The sequence below is a fragment of the Crocodylus siamensis genome, chromosome 4 (genome assembly GCF_052110815.1).
Source record: "Crocodylus siamensis isolate JL-2025a chromosome 4, ASM5211081v1, whole genome shotgun sequence".
NCBI lineage: Eukaryota > Metazoa > Chordata > Crocodylia > Crocodylidae > Crocodylus > Crocodylus siamensis.
The window spans coordinates 48,638,006-48,657,186 of NC_143398.1; the positions used below are offsets into that span (position 1 = coordinate 48,638,006).

The 19,181-nt window shown below is 41.7% G+C and overlaps 2 protein-coding genes and 1 long non-coding RNA gene across 5 annotated transcripts in view; 2 read left to right on the top strand and 1 right to left on the bottom strand.

Annotated features, from left to right (window-relative positions):
• LOC149865702 (uncharacterized) overlaps positions 1 to 353 on the top strand; it is a 93,720-nt gene extending 93,367 nt beyond the window's left edge. The window contains exon 4 of the mRNA XM_090042244.1: positions 233 to 353. Coding sequence (XP_089898370.1) covers positions 233 to 304 — 72 coding nt within the window. The 3' untranslated portion in view covers positions 305 to 353. The remainder of the gene's footprint in view (positions 1 to 232) is intronic.
• Positions 354 to 1,532: 1,179 nt separating this feature from the next.
• Positions 1,533 to 18,936, bottom strand: LOC149865703 (uncharacterized). The gene is made up of 5 exons (XR_016441751.1): positions 17,823 to 18,936; positions 7,570 to 7,642; positions 6,883 to 6,972; positions 4,776 to 5,006; positions 1,533 to 1,639 (listed from the first exon to the last, which is right to left on the bottom strand). It is a non-coding gene; the product is annotated as an uncharacterized LOC149865703 (long non-coding RNA).
• The window catches only part of LOC149865704 (uncharacterized), a 142,506-nt gene continuing 137,289 nt past the window's right edge, over positions 13,965 to 19,181 (top strand). For all 3 annotated transcript variants that reach the window (XR_016441750.1, XM_090042242.1, XM_090042243.1), the window contains exon 1: positions 13,965 to 14,487. Coding sequence is in view for 2 of the 3 variants with exons in the window: in XM_090042242.1 (XP_089898368.1) it covers positions 14,418 to 14,487 (70 nt within the window). In the remaining variant the exon portion in view is untranslated. The remainder of the gene's footprint in view (positions 14,488 to 19,181) is intronic.

Here is a 19,181-nt window from a genome sequence, read left to right on the forward strand (position 1 = left end):
AGCATAATTTTTTTAGTGCAGTGTGTGAACATTCATGAATGCTGAAAGCTCTGGGTCCAAAAATCTCTATTTGACCTGGTGTTCTGGCAATTATTAGAGTGGGGCTTCTCTCAAATATACTCTGGGATTAAAGTGTCCTTACATCAGTGCAGCAAGAGAGGAAGAACACAAGATTACAGTAAGCTTTAACAAGAAGGAGCTAACTTTGCATTATTTTCTATTCTTCTTTCAGTCTTTGTTACGAGGATGGAGTCATGCTGTGACATTCTGTTCTGGATACCAGAACATGAGAAGGATACCCTAGAATTTGAATGTCTCACATACTATAACATATAAGAGTTGTGCTTTAATTCTTTACGTCAGTATCTTGTACTTTGATAAGTAAGCACTCTTTCACCTCTAAGGACACCTGTTGACTTTTAACACAGTGGGTTGGTTAAGTGCTGTAATTATTCTGAGGGTCTGTAGTGTCCTGGATGAAGTCAGTGAAGTCAACATACATAAACAGTTTTACATTATACTAGGATGAGAGTGTATATATTGATACTTGGTGTGCAAAATACAGGAACTTAACCTCACTGGCACACTAATAGAATTAGCATAAATCGATTTAAGGGAGTATAAATTACAGCAGAGCAATCTAAGTTATACAGTTTTTATACCACCTATGCTACTGACCTCACTGAGTGCATCTACATAGGTGCTTTACTGTAGAGTAGACTAATTAGCTCCACAGTAAAGGGTACACATGTACTGATATTAGGGTGCAATGTATTAATTTACTTTCCCATAAGATAACACTGTTGGGGACCATGCTACCTTACGGTAGAGTCATTAACTGCAATTAAATGCATGTGTAGATGATGACCGCCTGGCATACCCCTGGCTCCTCCCAGCCCCTCTGCTACCTGGACTGCCACCCAGAGCCAGGGGCTGACCCCCATGTCTCCTGGCAGCCCAGGGCTGATCCACCCCAGCTCAACTGACTGCAGTCCCAGGCACACATGTAAACGCTGCACCCAGGAGCAGTTGACTTCAGCTTGAACTGCTCCAGAGTTCATTGTGTCGCATGTAGATGCAACCACTATGTAGCATTAAGCAGGTCACTTAGGCTAGTATTTTCAAATGTGACAGTCAAAATTTAGAGACATAAAAACATAAATTGATTTTGCATCCTTCAAAAATGGGACTACTACTGTGTGAGAGAAAGAGATAAGTTTCAACTCAAAATAAACAGAAGTCATCTAATTATTGATCTCTGAGGGGATTACTGTTAGTGATATATTAGTTATTGATAGGAGTAGAGGATAGTCTTCTAAAGACCACTAGACCAGGAGGATGAGGTAGATGAGGCTTTCTTCAGACAGCTAGTGGAAGTTTCCTGATCACAAGCTTTGGTTCTTATGGGGGACTTCAGTCACCCAGATATCTGCTGAGAGGGTAAGACTGCAGTGCACAAGCAATCCAGGAAGTTTTTGGAGAGTGTTGGGGACAACTTCCTGGTGCAAGTACTGGAGAGGGCAATTAGAAGCCAAGCTCTTCTTCACCTGTTGCTCAGAAACAAGGAAGAATTGGTAGGGAATGTAGAAGTGAATGACCACTTGGGCAGCAGCGACCACAAGATAATGAGTTCAGGATCCTGTGGAGAGAAAGGAAGGAGAGCAGCAGAGTAAGGACCCTTGACTTCAGAAAATCAGACTTCAACTTGCAGAGGCAACTGATGGGCAGGATCCCATGGGAGGCCAGTCTGAGGGGCAAAGGAGTCCAGGAAATCTGGTTGCATTTTAAAGACACCTTACCAAGGGTACAGGAATAAACCATCCCAATGCACAGGAAGACTAGCAAGTATGGCAGAGGACCTGCTTGACTTATCAGAAAACTCTTCAGTGAGTTAAAACATAAGGAAGTTTGTAAGTGTAAACTTGGACAAATGACTAGGGAGGAGTATAAGAGTATTGCTTGGGCATGCAGGGGTGAAATCAGGAAAGCCAAAGTGCAATTCAAGTTGCAGGTATCAAGAGATGTAATGGATAACAAGTAGGGTTTCTACAAATATGTCAGCAACAAGAGGAAGATCAGAGAAAATGTGGGTCCCTTACTGAATGAGGGAGGCAACCTAGAGACAAATGATAAGGAAAAGGCTGAAGTACTCAATGCCTTTTTTACCTCACTCTTCACAGAAAGATAAACTCCTAGACTACAGCACCTGGCAGCATAGTTTGGAGAGGAGGTGAGCAGCCAACAGTGCCAAAAGAACAGATTAGGGACTATTTAGAAAAGCTGAACATGTGTAAGTCCATGGGGCCAGACACAATGCACCTGAGGGTGGTAAGGGAGTTGGCTGATACGATTGCAGAGCCACTGGACATTATCTTTGAAAACTTATGATGGTTGGGAGAGGTCCTGGACAACTGGAAAAGGGAAAATATCATGCTAATCCCAAAGAAAAGGAAGGAGGATCCAGGAAACTACAGACTGGTCAGCCTCACCTCAGTCCTTGGAAAAATCATGGAACAGGTGATTAAAGAATCCATTTCTAAGCACTTGGAGAAGAAGGAGGTGATTAGGAACAGACAGCATAGCTTTACCCAGGGCAAGCCATGCCTGACCAACCTGATTCTCTGCTATGATGAGATGACCTGTTCTGTGGATGTGGGCCATGCTGGGAGGCAGAGGCCCTGCAGGGGGGCTGGGGCCAGGTGGAGGGGCATGTGGACTGTGTGGAGGGGAGGCTGGGGCCATGTGGGGGGGCATGTGGGCCATATAGGGGGTAGGGTGCTGTGGGGCCATGCAGAGGTGCTTGGGCTGTGCAGGGGGGCATGTGGGCCCTGTGGGTGGGCTGGGGCCTTTCAGGGGGAGCAATCCATGTGTTGTGTGGAGGGGCTGTACCCTGTGGGGGGGAAAGGGACCCACCCCTCCTGAGCAGCCCCCCCACAGCTACCCTTACACCCCACACCCCCCACATCCCTCCATCCCCACCCACATTCCCCCACACCTCTTCCCACCTCCTTCCTGCAAACCCCACATCCCCCCATCATGTAACCATTGTGCCCAGCTGCCAGACAGGTGAAACCTGCTGGCAGGAGCTATGGCTGCAGGGGCAGCTGTCCCCACATCCTAGTTAGTAGGGTTCCAAATTGCTTTAACATTGTAAATATATCAATAAAATATTGCCCAACTGATGTCTCTGTCTCTCTGTCTCTCTCTCTCTCTATATATATATCTATATATATGTGTGTGTGTGTGTGTGTGTGTGTGTGTATTTTAAATGAGTAAATTTGGGATTTTGTTTATCAGAAATTTTGCAGTTTTTAAATAGGGAACACCAGGATTCCTGCTAGTGAGGCAAGTGGCAGGACCCAGGCAGAGAAGCCTGCTCAGGGCTGGCACCCAGGACCGACTTGGGGCCAGGAGGACATGCTTTGATAGTTCAAAGCAGGCCACCACACTGAGAATATCTTCCAGAATAGCTGCCCAGATGGCAGGGTGGTGGCACACATGGCAGTAGTGCTGCACAAAGGCCAATTGTGCAGCCACAGCCCACTGGCAGGAGGCCCAGAGGTTCAGATGCCTCTGCTGTGGCTGTGCAGTCCCCATCCAGGTCTGGCAAATGTGAAGCCTTGGGGTCACATGCTGTTGCAGGTCATAGCCAGGTAGTAGCCCCCACTGCTGGACTGCTGCAGTGGGTAGAGGATGCAGGGAACTCTCAGGGCTGCTTCAGCAGCCCATCTGGCACAAGGGGCTAGTGTCCCCAGATACCAAATGGCTGGGCCCCAGAAGCTCATGAGAGCAAGTAGCCATGAGCTGTTTACCAAGGCAGCTTTTTATACTGCTGAGACCAGCACAGGGCAGGTTTTTACACCACTGGGGTCAGCACAGGTGACCAATCCCTGGGGACCAACCCCTGGGGCACTCCACTTGATACTGGCTGCCAGCTAGCCTTTGAGCCATTGACTACTACCCTTTGAGCCCGATGAGCCAGCCAGTTTTCAATGCACTTTACAATCCATTGATCCAACCCATACTTCCTTGCAGGTGGGGAAGAATCTTGTATCAAAAGCTTTGCTAAAGTCAAGGTATGGCACATCCACAGCCCCACCAGCCCCTTGCCTGGTGTGGGGAAGCATGACTTGGCCCCGGCCACCTGGTACCCAGTGTTGCCTGTGCCATATTGTGCAGGCCCAGCCCAGCTCAGTGCAGCACCATGTGCCTTTGGGCAGCTCCAGTCCATTCAGGCTGTCACCTGGGGCTCTGTGCCACTTGTGGGGACTGACTGTCACACCAGGCTGGGTCCTGCATGCACAGGCCCTGCACTCCATTGGGCTGGCCTGCTTCCATGCACACAGGACTCGGCATGGCGTGACAGGCAGTCCCCGCTAGTGGCACAGGGTTCTGGGTGACAGCTCCCTGAAGGTGCATGGTGCTGTGCTGAGCTGTGCTGGGCCCACGTGATGTGGCACAGGCAGTGCTGGGTGCCAGGCAGCCAGGGCCAAGCCACATTGCCCCATGTTGCATGGGGAGGCTGTGCGAGGAGGCTCCAAGTGCTCCTATGGCCACTGCTGCTGCTAGTGAGTTGTGGGCTGTGAGGTGGAGGCTGCGGCCAGGCAGGGGAGGACCCAGGAGGACCCACCCACCCCTCCCGAGGTTGTGCCCTCTCAAGTCTGGGCCCTGTGGGGGGGCGAGCAGGGGACTCAGCCCTCCCAAGCTGCCCCCTCCATAGTCTCCTGCACCTTCATAGCTCCACCCCCTTCAGCTTCCCCCAACCTTCTACTTACCTGGAATGGAGCCTGGGTCTGGGTTGCTGCAGCCTGCATCACTGTTTGCCTTGCACTGGTAGCGTGCTGCTGCATTAGGGCAGCACTGCTTTGAGATGTGGCAAGAGGCACATGCAGGCTTGTCTGGACGCTCCCATGATGGTCAATAAGGATAAGTGCAAATCCTCTACTTAGGATGGAGCAATCTCATACACTGGTACAGGCTGAGGATTGACTGGCTAAGCAGCCGCTCTGCAAAAAAGGACCTGAGAGTTATAGTGGAAAATAAGCTGGATATGAGCCAACAGTGTGCCTTTGTTGCCAAGAAAGCTAACTGCATAATGGGCTGCATAATGGGCTGCATTGCCAGCAGATTGAGGGAAGTGATTGTTCCCCTCATTCCATCCAGGAAGAGCACACATCAACGGCAGATGCTTCCTTAGACTGACAAAGGGTTTTTGAACCCCAAAGCTTGCTAAGAAAAATTTTTTCAATTGTTTGAGTTGGTCTAATAAAAGATACCAGATTTACCAAAAAACCATGTCTTCCTCTCTATTTGGCACTAGTGAGACCACATCTGGAGTACTGTGTCCAGTTTTGCCCCCCCTCTCCACCCCTTCCCATATAGAAAGGATGTGTACAAAGTGGAGGGAGTCATGTGGACAGTCATGAAAATGATTAGCGGGCTGAGGGACACGATGATTTATGAGGAGTGGCTGAAGGAAGTGGGCTTATTTAGTCTGGGGATGAATAGACTAAAAGAAGAGCAGGGGGGATTTCAATTACCTAGAGCAGCCTTCAATTACCTAGAGGGTGGTTCCAAAAAGGATGGAGCGAGCCCATTTTTAGGGGTGGTAGATAACAGAACAAGGAACAATGGTCTCAAGTTGCAGCAAGGGAAATTTAGGTTAGATATGAGGAAGAGTACTCACTAGAAGAGTAGTCTTCTCTTCTTCTTTTGTATGTTTGATGTAGATACAGAATAACTACTATAATTTTACATTTAGGTGACTGAGCCAGGCAACTGTGAGCAGAGTGTATCACTGTGATACCTCCTTCATATTTGTGGATCAGGCATTGAATTGTATGTTCCATGGTCTGTTCTGGGTGATCACAGTTGCCTACTGGAGAGTTTTTAATTTTCCATTTGTGCATCAAGTATCCATATTTCCCATGGGTTTTGCGAATACAATTTAGAGTTGCCCATGAGCATTGCAGGAGATCAAAATCAGGGACCTTCTGCATTGGATCTATCACATGATGTTTATTTGGGACTTCCTGTGAGCTCCATTTAGTTTTCCAAGCTTCATCAGTCTTGAAGTCACACTGTTAAAGGTTAAGCATGTGATTCCAAAAAGATTTGTGTGACTTTAGGTCAGGGGCAGGCAATTATTTCGGGTGGAGGGAGGCTTACTGAGTTTTGGCAAGCCATCGAGGGCCGCATGACAGGCAGCCAGGGGCAGATAAATATTAATTTTCTATATTTTTTAAGGGCCCCACAGGCCAGATTGAATGGCCTGGCAGGCCACATCCGGCCTGCGGGCTGCATTTTGCCCACCCCTACTTTAGGTGATTGTGAGTGGCATAGTTAATGAGATGTGGGTAGTAAAGCACTGGAACAGGTTACTCAGAGAGGTTATGGAATCTCCATGGAGGTTTTTAAGAACCGGCTAGACAAGGCCTTGGCTGAGCTAATATAATTGGGAATGGTTCTGCTTTGAGCAGGGACTAAATGATGCCTGAGATCCTGATTCTCTATTATTTTATGGTAGTTCATGTGATGATGTTGTTTTTTCTGGTGGAGAAGATCTCTTGGTTCCATTTAGAAAATCTTGTGGCTTCTTGCAGTCTGCCTCTGCTTTCGGCTAGACCAGAGGTTATCAAGAAGGTGACACTTACTGTAGCACCTTTTACTACTCTAACAGCTGTAGTTACTACCACTGCTGCTTGAGGCACTGACCTTTCCTTTGCCAATGCTGTTGCTGCTATTATAAGTGAAACAACATTTGAGTTACTTTTTAGTTCTCTACTTGAAAATTAAATGAATGCCATTTGGAAGCTTTTTGTTGTTGGTAGTTCTGATTCAATGCACACGTAGATGCCCCTCCTTTGTTCTTTCTTTCGTTACCTCCTTTGTTTCTCTTACTTTCTCTTGGTAGTGTTTGTCAATTGATTTGCCCTTACAGTCTCCAGTCTCCTCTATCTTCTTTACATTCTCCTTCCAAACAAAACAAAACAAAACCAAAAAGCTCTGGTCATTATTTTTCATTCCAAATCAAGGCTATGTTTTCAAATATGCTACAGGAGGACACGACATGCTGATTTTCCTGCTTAAATACTATTTTTCATCAGTTCTAAGTTTATGTTTCCCTGTGGGCTAAGAGAACCCTGACTGAGTGCCCTTCCCTCTTTGCAGTCTTCCCATTAGGAATCTGAGTGTTGCTAATATCTCTTTGGCCAAATTCAGCTGATGATTCTATTTCAAGTCAAGTTGAATTTACTTTGTTCTGTGCAGCTATCCTATTGCCCCATCATTGTAACACAAGTTTTGATTCGCTGTATTTATTTGTTACTCCTAAAAAGCAATGTTTTAGTTATATGTTGCACGGGAAATATTTTTTAAACTTCAGGACAGGATCCAGAGTGTGTGTGCGCGCATCCATGAGTGTGCATGCACATATTTCACCCTTGCACAGAATTGCATTTAGGGAATTTGGAGAAATAGTGAAATGTGATCAGCTGGTTCTGAGCTGAGGTAATATTTAGGTAAAGGTCTGTCAAATAGATACTGAAACAATAAAATCACATTGCTTACCTTACTATTTATATATTCATGTTCTTCTTCCTGCAGGTATAGAAACCAGCATAGTCTCTTAAGTAGTGTATCACTGGAATGTGAAAACAATAATATAGAAAAAATGACCAGACATTTCTGATGAGCAACTGGTGTCCTAAAACCACTCTAAATGCCATTTCCAGTCTAGTTCTTTACTAGTGCTCTCAGATGTTACTGTTCCCCACATCAGTTAAAGCAGAACTATTGAGAATTACAATAAATAACTTTCATTCTTCTAATAGTTGTCAGTGACAAGTAAGGTTAGGGAGGAATGTCTCCAGAGTCCTTTGGTTTTACCCAGATTTTCCTCCACATCAGTGAGTTAATAGGCCAAATTCTATGCTGACCAAGTTTAATGTAAAGGAAGGTAAGGGTGGAGAACTACATCCTTTTTGATGGTAGTTTCATATGGAATTTAGATCATGGTTTGTACGAGATGGTTTGCTTAGGGATGATCCCCACCACCAGGCAGGGGGTTGGATTAGATGATCTCTAGAAGTCCCTTACACTCTACTTCTCTATGATTCTATACTCCTTTCTGTTAAGATGAGTTTGGAAGCTCTCCTTTTTAAGCAAGCAGCACTGATACACAGCTTCACTTTCATCCTTCTTTGGCACAGTAGATTTTTCTCTCAAATTTCAGCCTACTTTTGCTGATGCCTGTTGATAAAACTGCACTGAAGATTTGTCCCAATATTGGGAAGATTCAGTAATAATCTTCCCAGGCAAGACATTCCCAAACTTCATCCTGATTTCCTGTCTGTGAATTACAAGAATACACTTTGTTTCTGAAATGAGATTTATCTCCTTAAACAATACTCTATTTCACACTGATACATAGTTTGGCTTGGGGCCTTGTTAGACCTTACTCTATAAACCAAACAAATGTTAATCAGTTTAGAGTTGTTCACCTTAGCAGAGTAGTCACACTGGGCATGTCTATACATGCATTAAGGTGTTGTGGTTACTGTGTATTAAGTTTAGTACCTGAAATAGTAGGTACTAACTAAATGCACATTAACTGGTGCTGCTGCACAGTAGCACCAGTGCACTTTTTAAAGTGACGCTAATGCACAGTAGACTAATTCTACTGTGTATTAGTACAACAGCATATAGGTTTTGCCATGATACACTAATGTGCAGTAGAACTAGTGTACTGCACATCTAGCATCTCCTGTACATGTGCCCGTAACAAGGCAGAAAACCTGCTCTGACTGTCTTTCACCTGCACAGCTATGATAGCACTAGAGGCTTGGTGAGTAGGAGCAGAACTAGGAGCAGGACCCACTTGCTGCTCCTACCAGGCAGAGAGCAGGCCCACCACTGTGTCAGTTTCAGCAAGATCAGAGAGACACAGGGAAGCAGCTTCCCTGGGGCTTTCTGGTCTTACTGAAACTGATACAGTGGCTTTGCACTGAGACCAGAGCTTCCAGGCTTAAGCCTTGACAGCCCTGCTCTCAGCATGGAGCTGTTGGGACAGTTTTAATGAGACCAGAGAGCTCCAGGACAGCAGTCCTGGAGCTTGCTCGCTCTGAGCCCCAAGGGGCCTGAACCTTTTTTTGTCCAGAGCTCAGATAATTCCCTCTACCCCGCACTCCACTAGCTAGGCACCGCTGCAGTTCTGAGGGACCTGATCCTTTTTTTCCAGAGCTCAGGTGGCACCTGCACCACCAGCAGTGGTAGCAGAACTGATCCCAGGAGCAGTGGGAGGCACTGTGACCACTGAGCACTCCAGGAAAAAAAGGATTAGCCCCTTGGAGCTCAGGGGGTGCCAGCAGCCCGGAAACAGAGCATTCTGGACTGCTTAAGGATTTCAGCTTGGGTGGAATAACCATGGGAAGTGGCCACATAGTAATGGAACAAAATCAGGCAGATTGGAGATAATCCTGCCCTGGAGTGGCGTAACTCTAAACTGAATAACAAGTGCTTTAAGCCACTTAAAAGGTGTTAACATGCAGCCAATCCAGGGGTTAAGAGCTTCAGAAGCCACCTAAAATTACTTTGTAACAAAGCCCTGGTTTGGCTTCTTATGCTTCACTAAGTAAGTATTGACAGAGGCATAACAACGCAGCTTGGTGCCCAGAGCACTAGCACTGCATGGGGGCAGCAGTGACTTCTGGCTTCTGCCATGCCACGAGTACAATGTTTGGCTGTGACAGCAGCTGCTATTTTTCTACTCCCCCTCCAACTAGGTGCTTGGGGCTTCTGCCCTAGTCACCCCATCTTAATTACACTACTAAGTATTGAAATTTCTCCTGAATGGATCAATTAGCATATTGAAATAGACTTAGTCTAGGTGGCTGCTAATAATCCATGATTGATTGATCCTCATGGCTTAATTAAATAAGTGTAAAAAGAAAGAAATGAACGGCTCCATAATATATTTTATATCAGTTGGAGACTGCAGGACACATCCAGGAATTTAAATGAGTTGTCAAAGTGTGTGCATCATTCTAGACTTTCTCTTGAATTATTTTAGATTCACTGATCTATAGTAGCACCTGCTACCAAAGTCAGGGTCTACTGGAGGGTCTCATTGGACTGGAGGGTCTCATTGGACTAACATGGTTGAGAGACACCAGTTTCTGAAGCCAACAGCACATGAGGGAGTGACATGGATAGAATCATCTTTTGTTCCGTAGTCTGAATGATCAGGTATCCAATTACTGTTGGGTCAACTGGGGATGGTCCTTGACACAGATTAGAGCAGGACTCGAATTGATGCCTCTAGAACCATACCTAATTTTCCTCCCCTCTTCCCCTCTTAGGGTCTTGTTACATGTTACACTGTGGGCTGCGCAAACGTTGATTGGTGTTAGTCCTAATTCCACTGGAGCAGTAATACTTCAGGGCACCAGGGGCCTGGAGAGCTCAAAAGTAAGAATCCCCCTGCCCCACCACTATTCTGGGCTTCCTTCCTGACCCCCCCATCAGTTTTCCCCCATCCCCTTTGCCCCTGCCTACTTGTAGATGCCATGCTGTCTGTCTCCCAGGGGAGCAGGCAAATGAGCATTAAACTGCCTGCCCAGCCAACACTGCCAGACTGCTGCTCTTCTCAGGGCTCAGCCCTCCCAGAGAGCAGCATTGGCAGAGGCCAAACAGGCAGGTTAACCATTCCCTTCCTGTTCCACTGGGACAGACTGTGCATGCAGCCACAAGTAAGCAGAGGGAGGAGGGACAGTGAGCAGGGATCTGGGGTGCTGCGTTGGGTGGGAGAGAGCAGTGGGCCAAATCAAGCCAGCAGGGGAGGGAGGTGGGAGGGTGTTTACACTAAGGTATAGCCTAGACTGGCTGAACCTTGGTGTAACATGAGCTGGGTAACATGGATCAAGATCATACTGCCCTGGTGTGGCATAACTTTGAGCTGCATTATGAGTACTTAAAATCAGTAACCAGGTATTAATGTGCAGATAATATAGGTGTTAAGAGCTCCAGGAGCCACCCAAGAAAAACAAATACAAGGTTGCATAATTGTGCAAGTTAAGAAAAGCTGCTATATTTAAACATATGCTTTCATCTAGCTTTTCATCCTGTCACTCACACATTGGTAAGCACACATTGGTGTTAAGTATGTCTAAGGCAGTCTAGTTGGATCTAAGAAACCTAACCTATTTAACCATTTCCTTTCATATCATATTTTTGACTGGGCCTTCAGTTTCAAGCCACCAGAAAGTAAATCATTCAAATCCTGAATTGTCATAGATAATTAAATCAAGTCATGGATAGGGGCTCTTGTTCAAGGAAACAGCCATCTGGATACAGAAAGGCATCACCTGTTTCCAAAATATTCCAGCTTCACAGTTGAAAATTATCAATAGACTGGAGGAAAGATGCAAAGAGGACAGTGTCCTAACCTTGGAAGCTCTTTGATCTCACTTCCAAGGTGATCTCTTCTGGGGCATTTCTATGGCTCCAGAACAGGAATAATTCTCATCAGCTTTTTTTTAGCTGTGAAATGGGACTATTTTCAGCTACTCCTTTCTCCCCTTGTTATCATTTTTTGCAGGGCTTAAGGGCTATCCGTCCCCTCTTCTCTGTGGGGGAGCACAGTCAGAGAAAGAATAGCAGTAGCTGTTTTGGGCTGTATTTCTTGTAAATTTCCTTCCCAGCTAAGCAGCAGAAGAGAACATTCCTCTTCCATTAAGATCCCATCAAATGGAATCACTGAGTAAACTCACAAGTCTTTCACTATCATTCCCTTAAGTCCAAATGGCCCCATCATTTTTGAGTAAGTATTAAATGGCAGAAGTATTCCTTTGAAATCAACAGCAGCCTCAGAATTCTCAGGACCTGACTCAGAAGTCTCAGGGGCCTCAGGGGCTGGCTGGGCAGCAGCTCTGCAGAAAAGGATCTGGGGGTAACAGTGGACAATAAGCTAAATATAAGCCAACAGTGTGCTCTTGTTGGAAAGCAGGCTAATGGCATCCTGGACTGCATCATTAGAAGTGTTGGCAGCAGGTCAAGAGAAGTGACTATTCCCTTCTATTTAGCACTGGTGAGGCCACATCTGGAGTACTGTGTTCAGTTTTGGATCCCCCACTACAGAAAGGAGGTAGACAAATTGAAGAGTGTCTAGCAGAGGGCAACAAAAATGGTGAGGGGGCTGGGGGACATGACTTATGAGGAAAGACTGAGGGAACTGGCCTTATTTAGTCTAGAAAAGAGAAGACTGAAGGGGGATTCAATAGCAGCCTTCGATTACCTGAAAGGGGGTTCAAAAGAGGGAGGAGCTAGACTGGTCTCAGTGGCGGCAGATGAGAGAACAAGGAGCAACAGTCTCAAGTTGCAGCAAGGGACGTTTAGGTTAGGTGTTAGGAAGAATTTTCTTACTGGGTGGTAGTAAAACACTAGAACAAGTTACCCAGAGAGGTAGTGGAATCTCCATTGTTGGAGCTTTTTAAGACCTGGCAAAACAAAGGTCTGGCTGGGTATAATCTAGTTGGGAATGGACCTGCCCTGATCAGGGGGTTGGACTAGATGATCTTCTGACGTCCCTTCTAACACTAATTGATTCTAAGTAGGGCCAGAATCTAAAGGGACCAGTACCGGCTGGGTTCTTCAACTGCGTTCTTAACACTTCAAACTAGAGTGAAAGTCAATTATGAAAATAGTTTTCAGAAAGCAAATTCCCTCTATAACAACATTTTCTTTATAAAAAAAATATGAACTGTATGAATTCTATATGTCTAACAGGACACAAAAACAATCATTAGAATAAGAATAAATCTAGCACACAGAATTAAGAAAGAAATGAGAATAGTCCTGTGAACTAGTGGATAACATTTTCATACACAAAATGATACAGTTTGCTTCCAACACACATATAATTATGTGCCTGGGACTGCATTAATGAGCCTGAATTTTTTATGCAGATAATTCAGGAGCATTAATTAATTAATTGCATGTGTAGATGCAACCAGTGGGTGTGTCTACACATGTGCTTTGCTGAGCTCTACAGTAACATGCCACCTACTACACATGCACCGGTATTAGGGTGCAGCAAATTAATTCGACTGTTAGATGCTACGGTCAGGAACAGTACTATCTTACAGTGGACTAATTAACAACAATGAAATGCACATGGAAACAGTGGTCGTAAAATGTGTCCACTCAGCCCAGGCAGCAAGGGGTCAGACCTGCATGTTTAGCATGCTTATGCCCCAGCCAACACCTCCACTGCCTGATGCCACCATCCAAAGCCTGGGGCTGACTCCCTGAGCCTGCTGCCAGCCCGGGCCTGCTCTACCCTGACTCAGAGTCCTTCTGCTGGCTGCTGTCCTAGGCGCACATGCAGACACTTTGAGTGGAAGTAGTGTACTCCGGCTCAAAGTGCTCCAGAGTACATTGCATCACATTAATTGCATGTGTAGATGCACTGAGCATGTGCCAGTGTGGTGCTTAGCACTGTGTAGGGTCAGGCTATAGCAGATGTAACTTTGGTGTAAAACTGTAATGGCTTAAAGAATAAACTTTCCATGAGAAAGATCAGATATTGTTTGTTAAGATAGTTTCCTATGCATGTGTGTGTGTAGTTAAGAATGTAAATGCCTTCTAAACTGATTTCTAAAACTGCCAGTTAATAATAAGGAGCTGCATCATGCAGCTATGTAACAAGTGCCATTTGAAATAACCTTTATTAAGTCTGTTGATATTAACATAGAATTTTTTTTTGCAAATCAACAATTTCAACACTTTTTTTATTTCTCCAGAAATTAGGGTTTTTAAATAAAAATAAGGTCCGTGCTTTTTTATCTGAATATATAAAGGTTATATTAAAAATTGTCTGTGGAAAAGGCAAGTTTTACAACAAACAAGAGTAACATAGCATATGCTTTCTTTAAAATAACTCCTCCAAACCATAAAATGGTATTGAGATGAAAGATTTTTAATGTCTTTTATATACCTGAAATGAATGAATCATTTAACAAACTTGCATAATAGACAAAACAGTCAAATAACTGATCTTTCATTATGCAATACTGTAGTTGCTTGTTCGTGTAACCTAAACATTTACAATAACTGGGTTATTCACAGATGAAAATCAAATCTATTTCAGTTCAGACAATTCCTCTGCATTAGCAGAATGAATAAATTAAAAGTGTGCTCCAGCAATTTAGTCTTCCTAAGCAGCTATCCTGCAAGCTCTGCAGAGGATGTCAAAACCTGCTGATATCTAACAGAGTCAACTCCAAGTTTGTGTATCCCGGTCCACTCTACCTTTCCATCAGGCAGTACATGTGGAAATGGAAAAGTAGCTCTCTAATTAATCAAAGTCAGATCTGCCTGAACGCCTGGAGTTGCTGCTGATCCTTGTCCCAGCTTCTCCCATGTTCTCTCTCTATGTTTTTACCTTGAAAACTTCTGCTCTGAGCTGGGAATGCCTGAAGGGCTTGCACGGTAAGTCAATGTGAAATTATCTCAGCAGGAAGAAGTTGCTTTTCAGCTTAAATGATTTAAGGCAGCAATTTTTCACACTCTCAAACTCTGACAAACGCACAGATTGCCTCTCATGTTTGACTTCAAAATATTCAAAGAAAAGCTATTTTTATTAAAAACACTCTAGAGAAAATTGTATGTCACTTGTTCTCTGATATAACTTCATTTCTCCTGACAGTGACAATTTTCACCTCAGTACAATTTCTTTATTTTTTCTAAAGCTAATTCTGCTTAATATTAGTATTTATACAAACTCATATCAACTTGTCTCTGTGAAATGTTCAAGGGTGTCAGGTAAATGTTGCTCACTGTCAGTCATCTTCTTTGGTGCTCAAAATGATCAATAGATTAAGAACTGCAGCTACTTACTTGGGATATTATTGTTTTATTTGTAAGGGAGAACTTAACAAATGTTAGATCATTTCATTTGACAAAACCATTTCAGAAAACTACAAGGATTTGAAAACTTGAAGGCAGTGTCTGCTGTAAGATTTTTAAAAGTTTATAGGGCTAAATCCATTTGTTCTGTGTCTTTAAGTAAAGTAGGTAAAACAGTGCATGTTTTGTCTTACGCTGCTTACTTGTTAAGAAGATTACTTGAGATGTCATATTGCACAGAAACACCACATTTGCTTTATTATGAATGCTGCAGTGCAGAAACATCGCATTATAATCGCTTCAAACAAGAAATACATTCTGCATATTTTCATATGTGTTTATAATTCCACTAAACCTCAGTAGAATCAAACCCAGTAGGGACAAGAATGACAGAAGGTTTAATGTTCCAGAGACTGCTGAAATCTTGGAGCATTGATATATAGCAGAATTGTTAATATGTATAAGGTTACTTGTGGCCTGTGACCTCAAAGCGTATCTTCTGGCCTTATCACTTTTCCAGGAGAAAAAGTAACCACTGACATGTGCATCTCCACAAATAATTCTGAGTGAATTTGTACAGTGAAATTTTATAAAATGTCGTACTACTGAAAGAAATGATTTATGGATGTAGTATGCACATTTATAACATTTGTGTACTCACCATACACAGTAAGATTTTCTTTAACATACAGCCACCTTGCAGAAGTATCTTTTACCCCCTGATGTTCAGTTTTCAAATTCAACTACATATATTTTAATTTCATTGATACGTGTGTCATTGCAATTAAAGCAGGATTTACATTATAGCCTTCTATTGTACACAGTGCCGGGTCAAATGTAGTACATCAAATATGGGAGTACATTTTATAAATTCCAGTGTTACAACAATACCATACATAGCCATACCACAGCTTATAAAGAACATGGCTGTATCACAATGAGAAGTAGTAATATCACATTTTTACCCATTAACAATATTGGAAGTCATTATTGGGCTCATTCAAGTTACTTGTTGGTAGGTTTTATTTATTATGGTTATACCAATCCAGTAATGTTTCAACATTTAAGGCCTGTTTAGATGTAATTCTCTACAGTTAACATAAATTTGAATTCTTTTACATGAGAGATTCCTTGTAGTGCTAAGCAGTATAAAAAAGTTACATTGTAACCACCAAGAAAATATAAATTGTTATAGTAAAAAGATAACATTTAAGATGTAAATGAAATTGGTTATCCAACACAATGGAGATTTTTATTTTTAAGAGATAATAGCTGCTGATCTTACCATTCTTTTCAGTATCTCAGAACAATGTATTTTAAGTATGGCTGTACATTTTTTCCTAATGAAAACTACAAACAATAATAAATACAGAGGATGCTATATTCCTGATATGATCATTTAAACTAAATTCTCACTTTTAGAGCAGAGTCAGCTAATAAGCAATTACAGAATATGCTTTCTACTTATAAATGCTAAAAATTGTATTTCCTTGTTGCTTTAAAAGGTGTTAAGGAATAATATTAAGTGCTCATTTAAAACTACATACTACTGAAATTGATGTTAAACGAAAGGAACTCCTTGTATTAGACATTAAGCTTTAATGATAATTTAAAGAAAAACAAACACTTTTTATGATGTTATTCATTAGAGAATTATAGCATTTTGCACCGAAGTATAACTGTGGCCAATTTGAATTCCTGTATTAAAAGACACTTTAGTAAGGTTGTTCATTGAATTACATAATTCACCATATCCTTATTAATGAAAAGTTTGAATGACTGAATATATTATGCAGAAGTGTAAGCCCTTCCACCTATTATCCACTTATTCGTTCATATGTACAGTATGTGTGTTTTATTACTTGACCAAAAAATGAAGTACAGTACATATATTCCAAGTAATGTGCCACAATTTAATTTCTTTCCAAATAGGGAGCTGTGAGCAATTAAAATCTACTCCATTGCATTAAAACTGTTTTTCCCCCATTTCTCTCTTCCTACAAGTTATACATTTAATTGTTACATTCAATTGTGATGTGCAATTCATTGAAGTGATGCAAACATATAAGTATCTTAACTTACAAATGGAATTGAAATGAAGATGAAAAACTTCTGACTTTTTAAAAACTGTGCTATTTTAGTTGAATTATAATACATATAGAAACACTTCAGCAACACCATTTAAAGTAATCCTTTGGTTCAACCTTTGTCTTTCTAGTCTAAACATTTTTGTATTTCACTAAAGTTTATCTGGACTTTTTCAATATGATATATGTCCAGGAATCAGGCTAAGTGATAAAAGCAGGAAGGGAAGGTCTGCATCAGTGAATATTTATATTGGCAAGAGCTGACAATTTTATAAAAGAAAAACAAACACAGAGGCTGTTCATTTCTGACATGAAATCAGCTTCACTCCATTTCTTTCAGGAAAACATCATTGCATGGAATGATATAAATCAGTATTGATATCACTAAGCTTCAAACCAGAAGAGACAAATGAACTCTGCACCATAGTAATTCAATGACTCTTGAGTCAAGTTTACTGTTGTCTAGTTTCTGCTAATCATCATAAAAATTCCCTGTGAAATAATTATCCCTAAAACAATCAAGACAGTGTATCTCTATAAAGGAGAGGATCGATTTAACAACAAACACTAGATTTATCTGTATTGATTAGAGGGCATTCAGTGTAATTTTAGTGAATTATGTCTGGCTTTCATTTCCCAGTAGAAATTTCTCTTGTGATGATCAAAAGGCAGCTTGCAAACTACTACATGATCTTTTGTGTGCCACCTACATAATATCTAACTAGCTACCTTTCAAAGTAACATAGATGTGAGAATGGACAAAATATTATATTTCTTCTTTATACATGGTATCTTACTACAAAATCATATGGCTGAGTTTATAGCACTTACCTAAAAGCCTGTTGTCATCTTCTCAATTCATTAATACAAAAATCAGGACTGTGCTAAAGAGTCAGTGCTAAAGGAACAAATCCAAGATCATCTTATGAGAATAGAATTAGAAAGATTAAGAAAGTAATATGATTTTTCTTCTTAAATAGGAGTAATTTCAAAGGAAGTGTTAACGCTTTCATGTCTGAAACCCTCTTAATAGTGACAAGGAGAAGAACTAAGGAAATCAGACAAGTTCAAAGATAATTTAGTGGTGCTGTATGTCTGACACCATTGCTGGTATAGTTTAATTGAGAACTAATTGGAGCTAAGAAGGCTGGTTATTTTGTCAACTGAATGTATTTTAGTTCCAGTCAATGTCTAGTCTTATGCATTTTTAATCTGATGTAATGGTGATAAAGAGGCTAACTTACTTTGCTAGTTAATAACATTAGGCCAGAAAGGATCACCAAGTCATTTCATGTTACTCAATGCATTGCTAATATAAACAGCGTTTAATTACACATGACTAAATGTTTTCATAAAGTGACCAATTAGAAGGTTTGCCGATTCTAAATATTCACTGTTAGATACATTTGCACAGGCATCTTTCAAATACCTTAGTAAAAATACAGTCTTCCAGAATTGTTCAAAACCTAAAGACAGAAAATATGACTAAAACTGGTTCTTAAAAAATAGGTGGTACAATTAAATATGCAGACACAGTATATTTGCTGCTGTTGTCTTTGGTAATGTGAAGATATTTCAGTAGAAAAGTTAGACACTGCCTCATATTCTCTAGGAATACCTAATTTTGCACATTTAAATAATCTTCTTCCTGAATCGAGCACAGCATAATGTATGTTTAAGAATCATATGATAAAGGAAATATGTCTTAGCATTTTAATATTTTGAGATCAATTCAGATTAATGTATTTGCCTTTAAAGCAGATTTATTGACTATGATCTGTACTTAATATAAATAATCCAAAAGCATCTATTATTTATTTGGGTTATCCTACTGATGAGTCAATAAATACCAACCAAAAACAACAGTCCAAAATGTATCACCATTTTTACAATGTCACAACAATACTGGCAACTATTATGTTAAATACAAACTGCATGCAGAATAATTGAACTGAAATAAATGAGAATGTTTCCCTTCTTGTCTAGAAAGGAAACTTGTTAATATTGCTAAACAAAATGAAAACTTTGTTTTTTAATGATTTTTAAAACTTGACAATTACCTTAAAAACTAAATAATGTTATGTCAGTATTTGTAGTGTTCCCTAGACATTGCCAGTACTAACTAGAATAAAGTACAGGCAATAATGCAGACACTGAGGTAAAGTTATGAAGCTATCAAAAATAAAATTA